Source organism: Rosa rugosa, chromosome 1 (assembly GCF_958449725.1).
Source record: "Rosa rugosa chromosome 1, drRosRugo1.1, whole genome shotgun sequence".
NCBI lineage: Eukaryota > Viridiplantae > Streptophyta > Magnoliopsida > Rosales > Rosaceae > Rosa > Rosa rugosa.
In genome coordinates, this window is record NC_084820.1 from 70,543,065 (window position 1) to 70,552,237 (window position 9,173).

The following is a 9,173-nucleotide window of genomic DNA, read 5'->3' on the forward strand; positions in this document are numbered from 1 at the left end:
TTATCAAAGCTACAAAAGTAATCAAATTTTTCTTCTCCTTAACATTGCAATTCCAAATGCATTTGAAATCGAATCCGAACCAAAAGCTATCAATCACATTGTACCTACAAATTTCCAAAATGCACAAAAAAGTAGTACGCAGAAATCACAAAAGCTCGTTTACTAAGAAGCACTTATCCCCTCAGACAATTCCGACTTTAGCTCCGGCGGCTTCCAGCTGCTTCTTGGCGTCTTCGGCATCGTCCTTCGAAACCCCCTCCTTGAATTTCTTAGGCAACCCTTCAATCAGTTCCTTGGCCTCCTTCAAAGCCAAGCTCGTCAAAGCCCTAACCGCCTTAATCACCGCGATTCTCGCATTGCTCGGGACCTCCTCAATCACCACGTCGAACTCCGTCTTCTCCTCCGCCGCGGCGGGCGCGTCTCCGGCGCCGGGGGCAGCGGCGACAGCGGCGGCGGGAGCGAGGGAGGCGGCGGAGACGCCGAGCTTGTCCTGGAGGTAGTCGACGAGGATGCGGGCCTCCTCGAGAGTGAGGCTGGAGATGTCGGCGCCGAGCTTCTCGATTTTCTCCGGGGCGGCGGCGACGGCGGCGACGGGGCGGAGGTGGGTTGCGCGGTGGGAGAGGGTAGGGTTTTGGGGGGTGAAGGGGAATTGGAGGGAGGGTTTGGGAGTGTGGGAAGGGAAGGAAGAGGTGGTGGTCGATGGGTAAGAAGGAGTGCCGAGTGTGAGAGTAGAGAGAGAGGCGGCCATTGTTTTCTGGTTTTGAATTTTGGGTCTGAGGGAGGAGATGAGAGTGTGAGAGGAAGAAGAAGATTAGGATAAGGAGGAAATGTGAAGCTAATGTCCAAGATGTAGCTGGTGATTTTTCTTAAGGTGACGATTTTGGCCTTGTGAGATGATGAGAATTACCTGCAAAATGGTGAAATTTTTGTCCTTTATGAGAGGGTAGAAAAGATAATACAGAGAATGCTCATAGGGGATGAAGAAGGTGGAGAAAAAAAAAAAAAAGAGGGGCATTCGGAGAATCGAACTCCGGACCTCTCGCACCCAAAGCGAGAATCATACCACTAGACCAAATGCCCGCCGATGGACATTATCTTCGGAATCCAACTCGCATTCCGTACTCATGAAATCAATTGCTCGCAAATATGCATAGACTAGTTTGATTGAGAGGCAGACTAAATCCATACATTTAGTAAATTAGTATGTGACTACTCTACTTCTGTAACGGTATGTTAATGTAGCGTAGAATTTTCCAGTTGTGGGAACTAAAGTGAAGTTATTAAACCAAGTTTCTTTCAAACTCATTTGAACCATTGAAAACTCCGATACGGTGACTCTAACTTAATCTTTGAAGAGTTACATAGAGCTGGGTTATGCAGGACAGGTTGTCATTGCAATTCAAGCAACTGGGGCATTACGAGCAACAATTTTTCTGTAACTCCTCCTTCGGGGCATAGCAAGATATAGTCATGAAGTGAAGAAAGCTCTGCATAGATGTTTGTATAAAGATGTATTTAACTTTAGTGTTCATTAATTGATGTGAGCTACAATCTGCTTGAATACATATATGATCAAATATTGCAGTATTTATCAATCTCCTAGAACCTATAAATGCCACATGGGTATGATACAATCCGACCCAACCAACTCTTCACCATCTTCGGCGCTTTCTTCCATACCAATATGCAAATGCAGCTATTGATGCAGCCAGAAGAACGCCGGCAGTTGCATGAAAAGCATATATTGGTCTCTCCACAATGATGCCAGGACCAGCAACTTCACGAGGTGGTGATGGTGGTGGTTTCTGACTAGCAGTCAATGCAAAACCCAAACCTTGCCTTTCCAACTCGGCCACATCTTCAATTGCTGGCTTCAGCCTGGTGGCCTTGGCTATAGCTTCATACTCTTCTTTGGTTCCTCCTTCAAGAAAAGACCCAACAAGATGACCATTGCTGACCCAATAAGCCCCGAATGTGCCTCCTGAGAAATCTCCATAATGGATTACATCTCCTATATTGTCCCCATAAAACTGCCAAGACAAGGTGAAGACTCTGGAGTAAAAGAATGGTAGATAGTCAAATTCAACCGCTCTGTTTGGTTCCATAATTGCAGCAACAGCATGTCTAGCAGTTTTTCTTGCTGAGTCAACGTGTTCGAGCCTACGGGAGTCACCAAATAGTTTGACTGGAAATGCTGCAACATCTCCAACTGCATAGACTGAGCCATTGCTCGACTGCATGTTTCCATTCACTTTGATCCCACCTTTCTCCAGCGTCAGCTGACCTTCAAATAGGCTTGTGTTTGGACGGATTCCTATTCCCACCACAACCATATCTGCAGGTAGACTACTTCCATCTCTAAGATTAACGGCTGTGACCTATACATGAGTTGAGAACCAAGATTTAGCACATCAAAATTTAGCATTTAAATTCAAAGAAATATTTATCCTGTTTCATAACAAAGCTCATAATTTTGATCTATATTCTAAAGTAGGAGGAGGAAGTCAGAAGGCAGGCATTCTACTTTACTAGGAAATGACTAGTAAAATAGGGACAGCTTACTATATGAAAGTATGAAACTACAAAAAATGTTTAGACAAATGAAACTCTTATATACGTCCCAAACAACAGAAGAATGAGCAGTCAATAATCATCAGTCCATTTTTCATTCATTTATGAAAGATTGGTAGATTTCCTCCAACGCAATCCACAGAAATTCCAAGAATCCTTCAGCGGATAAGTATAAATAAAGAAAGAAAGAAAGAAAACAAAGAGGCAATCTTAAAATTTACCTTCCCATCAGGGTCAATGTCAAATGAGGACAAAATGGTTCCTTTAACAAAATTCACTCCTTTGGACTTGTAAAACTCTTCATAATAACTTGCAATCTTGGGTGTGAATAATCGAGCCACTGCAAAAGGACAAAAACTATTCATACAGTCTTTCAAGACTGAGAAAATAAACTCTTTGATATCTACCATACATAACAATGTGGCAAAACAGGTGTGAGATAAAAAAAATTAAATAAATAAACAAGAAATATACCGTATCAAAGAAAAAGAACTTACTGCAATGTTCTTCTGGAAAAACCATTGTTACATTCATTCTATTGATCACCAACGATGCAGCACACTCCATTCCAATGTAGCCACCACCAATGACAACAGCATTCCCGCCAGGGCAAGATTGCACCAAGTCGACAAGTCTATTGGCATCAACCAAATTTCGTAAATAGCACACGTTTTCAGAATCTGATCCTTTGACTCCAAACTCCTCCAGCTTCAGTGCCTAGTTTCCACACATAGAAGCACACAAATCCGTCAAATCAATAAAATAATGATTATTTTCCTTATCTCTAAGCTATAGCATTTTTAGCGATTACAACTTGCCAACTATACAGCTACATAACCTCAGCATTTGCAATACTATTAGTCTCACTTAAAATTATAGCACTAGATCCTATAAAGCTAATGTCTAATGCAAGCACAGCAACATAGATGTAGAAAAGTTAATAGGGTTTTCATAGGTTTAATACATTATCGTAGTTTTTCAAGTCTGTAGTTTATATTGGATGAGGTGAGTCTGTAGTACATAACTGTTATATATAGTTGAATTTCAAAATCCTTCCACTTTTACATTATGAACATCTAAAGCAAGAAAACGTAACAGATAATTATAAGATCAGTTTCAATACCCGAGCACCTGTTGCAATAACGAGAATCTTGTAAGTTATAGTCTCTCCAGATCCTGTCAATATTGTCTTGCGTCTAACATCAACAGACTTGACTCGAGTTCCAAGAACTAATTCAATCCCTATGAAGAAAAGGCCACATAAACAAAATCACAATCACGCTTCAATAGTACATATGCAGAACGCATATGCCGACAATGAAATTCTCATTACCGTAGAAGTAAATAAGTACGATGTCAAAGTAATTACCATGTTCCTTATACCATTTTGGAGTTAACCTTTCCTCATTGGCACCAACACATGTGTGAAATGATGGAAGGCGTGCAGGGGCTGCAAATCAACAAAAATCATAAAAAAGTATATCAGGAACTTGTGCAGAAGGAAATATGATATAAATGCTTTTTCAAGTTTGGAGTACCAAAATTACTCCATAACATACTGGCCTACCCATTGTTTTATGGAAAAGTGAAACTGTAGAACAATACACATTGATAAAGGTATAAGTTAAAAAGTTGCAGATTCTAAAAATTAACCTTGCACTCTTTTCCCCCCTTTAAATTAATGTTCTATTTGGGGTAAGGGGTTATGTTAATAGAAGCACCAAAACGGATGAGATTAAATAAACGAAAACAAACAAATTATGATGGCTGAGGAAGAGAGTGTATACCTTCTGGAAGTAGAAAGCCTTTGCTTAAAGCAGGTCTCTCGTAAGGGGCAACCTGAAAATATGCAAGTGTGACCTTGTTAGTTTCCAAACTAAGAACTCACTTATACACACTTAATCGCTTATGTTACAAGTAAATTCAAGAGAGATTTCGATACAAGTACTTTTCATTCTGGTTAAGGTTACAATCGTGTTTGAACCATATCTGAATCCAGCTCCTCTCATCCCTAAACCCATCGAAACTTAAACTGACAGCATAGAGAATATTTAAAAAGGGGCAACAAAACACACTCCAATTCAGGAGCATGGTTACTTAATGGGGCCATACATAACTACACTCTCATTCACATCTCACACGAACCCAACACAATAAGTAACAATTGGTCTCCCCTGATCTTCTCAAAACACAAAACCAAAGGTGCAAAAGAGCAAGAACCCAATTGAGAAGAGCGAAGACCCATCAAGAATATGAGATTAGAAATCGAAATGGAGAAGAAAGAAAGAAAGAAACACTCACTGGCTCCTCGGAAATGATGCAGAGTTCACCATGGGAGATGCCTCTCTTGGTGAATTCAAGTGCTGCATAACCAGCTGCCACCCCTCCTCCAAGAATCACATACACAAATGCCCTCCCCATCTTCCCTTCTTCTTCTTCTTCTTCTTCTGGTTCTTCCTCTGGTTCTCAATAGTTAATTAAATTCTGGGGAGAGCTTCCTTTGAAGACACTCCCAAGAAAACACGATCACCATCAAAATCTCTCTCCCAATCACTGAGTGTGATGCGGGTGAATTTACCATAATGCCCTTCGGATCATTGGCCAGCGACTCTTTTGATCATGGGTGGGGCCCGTTTGTGTTTTGGATTTTGGGTCGGTCCGGCGAGTTGTGTGCTGCCACGCGTCGCGAGCATGGGTCTCTGTTGGTGGATAACGTAAATATGTAAGAAGTTGTTTACTGGCAACTGTGGGAGTGTGGAGGGGATTTGGAATTGGATTGATTTGGATGAGTTTTTTTTTTTTTGTCAGAATTCGGAAACCAAGTTGGGTGGTTTGTGTAACTGAAAATTGGATGAGGTTTCGTCTCTATGCCACATGTTTGTGTTTCTTGGAACTTATCTATCTCCTCCGGAGCATTTGAGGAGTATAATTTTCCAAGACTTGCTAGGATTTCTTAATATGCTAATTTTCTAAAACAAAAAGGAATCAGAATAGTACTTGTAGCATATATATTTAGAGTCTTGAATTACCAAGCGAGTGAGGGGTAATTTAGCCCGTATGAGTAACATATAAATAATCAACCGCTTATTGGATAGATATTATTAAATTGTTGCGTTCTGAATTCTTTTAGAGCAATTTCAATTTATCTATTACGACATAGAGCTTGAAATTTATCATGCATGTCTACATACAGCTTGAATCACCAGCCAATGTGAAAATATTATTTTCTGTCACTTTTCACTGCTTTACTTGAGAATATCATAACAGTGAAAATATTATTTTTTGTCAGTGAATTTTTCAATTTTCAATGGAAGTTGACATTATTCTAAACAAAGCATATCTATATGAAGGAAAAATTAAGAAAATCCTAATAGTCAGTGCAACTAGAAATGAAAAATGAGAAATACCTTTTGAAGCATGAACTTCCGAAGCAAATTAGGAAATTTCCCGATTAACAAGCAAATAAAACCTTTTATTTATTGATACAGAATGAGAGCAGTACCGCATAGAAGTAGCGTCAAGTAACATATGGCTTTGTTGTTTACATGCTGTCATATATATATATAATTGTCAAGGATAAACCTCAATGAGAGACCTTGAACCCAAAATGGGAGTTATCTTATAGTCACTGAAACCAGCATCAGTGAAGAGCTTAGCCCATTCTTTCTCATTCCTTTCTTTTCCTGTGAGAGGACCATCATCAACATGTCAAAGAACAGCTGCGTTTCAATTGATTCCTCTTCGCCTTTCTGGTTCTCCATGATCATATCTATGATAATCACCTTGCCTTTCTTGTCCTTGCTTGTAATTGCCTCTTTAGATCGCTTAAGTATTTTGACACATTCTTCATCATTCCAGTCATGCAATATCCACTGCTCGCGACATAAAATAACGATAAGCATTAGAAGTGCTTTGGTCTTGGCCAGAGTTTTATATTGGTTAAATCATTATAATAGTTGCCTAGAATAATGCATTAGAAATAGTAGTGACTGTTAATCTTGTGTTTTAAATAGTTGCCTAGAATAATGCATTTCAATCATAAGTAGAATGGCATATAGAAGATATATACAGAATATCCAAACTTCTTTAGGGTAAAATTATATCTGAAATTTACCTTGAGTAAAACTGCATGGGCAGGAGGAACTGCCTCAAACATGTCACCTCCAGTATATTTCAAGTTCTTACTTCCTTGCAGATGAGCTACCACATGTGGGAGATCAAGTACCGTGCATTCAATATGTGGGAATGCATCAGCAATGGCCTTCGCCACAGTTCCTGTACCACCTCCAACATCGACCAACGACTCCAATCCTTCAAAAACCCCTTTGCACTCGTCGATCACGCTGGTGACCAACCGAGCATCGCTAGCCATCAGCCATGGCATCGTTGAAGAAATGGGCAAAACTTGGCTGATGGTTCCCGTAATCCCAGAATGTCATCCCATATGCTGTGTCAAATGGCGTAGGGTCATCGTTTTGGAACCAAGTGCTTAAGTGATGCCATGGTTTGGTCAAAACAGGGTCGAGTATGGCGGTTAAGAAGGGTGTTAGGCTCAAGGGGTGATCCTTCAGAAGGAGCTGGGAAGTATCAGGAAGTGTATAACCTTCCTCATCAGTCTTGCTCAGCTTTTCCTTAGCAAAGAAGCCAGAGTGTACCAATATTCGCATGAGGCGGTAGACGCTGTGGGATTTGGTTGGGTGGATTGGTAGTGCAGATGTGAGCTCAGAAAGAGTCACGGGGCGACCATGTTTGTTGATGATATCTGGTATACTTAGTTGAATTGCAGATTTGTGGGACATGGAGTTTATGAATCTGAAGATGTGGTTCCATATGTGGGCTTGAGCATGGAGCAGCTCGTTGGAATCCTCTCCATTTGACCATTTTTGGTTTAAGGTGTCTAAAGCTGTTTGGCCTTTCCATATTGATCAACTCTATGTATTATGTGTTCTAATATGTATTGACCAATTTCAATACATGATTAACAAGAAAACATGATCGATCACCATCAAAATCTCTCTGCATATTCACAGTATGATGCGGGTGAATGTACCATAATGCCCTTCGAATCATGGGTCGCGAATCGCGATCCTTTTGATCATGGGCAAAGATGGGTGGGGCCCGTATTTGGGTCGGTCCGGCGAGTTGTGTGTTGCCACGCGTCGCGACCAGGGTTAGACGGTGGATAACATAAAGGGAGTAAAACGTATGAGAATGTGTGAAAATTATTCTATGCACCGACGGTGCAAATCACCCAACACTTATAAGATGATTTCAACCCTTATATTCATAATTAATATTTTTATTAATAACCTAACAGTGTATTTAATATAATATAACCATCTATTTATGTCGGTGCAAGTGCACGTCGGTGCACTGAATCCTCCCTCGTCAGAATTCGGAAACCAAGGTGGGTGGTTTGTCATAATTCGGAAATTTGTGTGACTGAAAATTGGATGAGGTTTCGTCTCTATGCCACACGTTTGTGTTTCTTGGATCTTATCTATCTCCTCCGGTGCATTTGAGAAGTATAATTTTCCAAGACTTCCTAGAATTTCATTAGCATATTAGTTTCTGAAACAAATAAAAAGGAATCAGACTAGTGCTTATAGCATATTAGAGTCTTGAATTACCAAGTGAATGAGGGAAAATTTTAGTCCGTATGAGTAACATAGAAATAATCAACTGTTTATTGGATTGATATTGTTAAATTATTGCGGTTCGAAAATCTTTTAAAATAATTTCAATTTATCTGTTGCGACATAGAGTTTGGATATATTGAATATGACTTTGTTAACTAAATAATACCTTAATGTGCATTTCATAACAACACATACGTACAAATCATCATTTAGTATACAGATTTAGCAAACAAATTGTCGACTAATATTCTCTAATTGCAAGGTCCTGCTGTTTTTTTTTCTCCTCTATGAACTTGGCCGAGATGAGAAAAATTTATCTAATAAATAAGAAATTACATCAAGACAGGGTGGGACATAAACCTCATCACCCCGCAAAAAAACCAACAAGATCTAACAAGTATAACAAAATCTAATTAAGAAAAGAAATGAACTACAGAAACGAAAGTAAGGAAACCCAACCAAATGAACCAATCATGATTACAAAAAGAGGGATAAAATCAGGGGGCAAGTCCCGCCAAACCAAATCGGTAGCATTGGTCTCATGATCCGTTAGCGCATCCGCTGCCTGATTGTTGTTGGAAATAATATTAATTTAGAATTATGTTGAGAATTATGATGAAAATAATGATAAGAATTATGATAAAAATAATGGTGAGAGTCAATGTACTCTTTCCCTATTAATAATATGAACGAGACACCTAGCTAGATTGGTGCCTCTGCTATTTTCAAAAAAAAAAAAATGGTGAGAGTCAGTGGCTTCATATATAGGTTATGGGAGTTAGAAACGTTTAAGGTTATTATTACGGTCTAATACTTATGTCAGTTATAATTGCCATATTTATGGCATTATGACATTGTCTAGTGTAGGCTTATATAAGTAGGCTAGTATAGTTGAGTATGTGTAGAAGAGTATTTTGCAGAAGTAATGTAAGAGTGAATTTCTATTATTGGTTATTTTGAGAG

At 39.4% G+C, this 9,173-nt stretch overlaps 2 protein-coding genes, 1 non-coding gene and 1 pseudogene across 3 annotated transcripts; all 4 read right to left on the reverse strand.

Moving 5' to 3' along the window:
- Positions 1–820, reverse strand: LOC133706782 (large ribosomal subunit protein bL12c-like). Its single transcript, XM_062132323.1, has one exon. It carries the CDS (start codon positions 746–748, stop codon positions 182–184), a length of 567 nt encoding a protein of 188 aa, XP_061988307.1. The 5' UTR covers positions 749–820; the 3' UTR covers positions 1–181.
- A 188-nt stretch (positions 821–1,008) lies between these two features.
- TRNAP-UGG (transfer RNA proline (anticodon UGG)) lies at positions 1,009–1,080 on the reverse strand. Its single transcript has one exon. It is a non-coding gene; the product is annotated as a tRNA-Pro (tRNA).
- A 391-nt stretch (positions 1,081–1,471) lies between these two features.
- LOC133726581 (monodehydroascorbate reductase 4, peroxisomal) lies at positions 1,472–5,110 on the reverse strand. Its single transcript, XM_062154157.1, has 7 exons — positions 4,873–5,110; positions 4,359–4,410; positions 3,941–4,021; positions 3,695–3,813; positions 3,069–3,288; positions 2,793–2,911; positions 1,472–2,378 (listed from the first exon to the last, which is right to left on the reverse strand). Exons 1-7 carry the CDS (start codon positions 4,990–4,992, stop codon positions 1,653–1,655), a joined length of 1,437 nt encoding a protein of 478 aa, XP_062010141.1. The 5' UTR covers positions 4,993–5,110; the 3' UTR covers positions 1,472–1,652.
- An 887-nt stretch (positions 5,111–5,997) lies between these two features.
- Positions 5,998–7,506, reverse strand: LOC133726582 (probable O-methyltransferase 3; annotated as a pseudogene).
- Between the last annotated feature and the right edge of the window lie 1,667 nt (positions 7,507–9,173).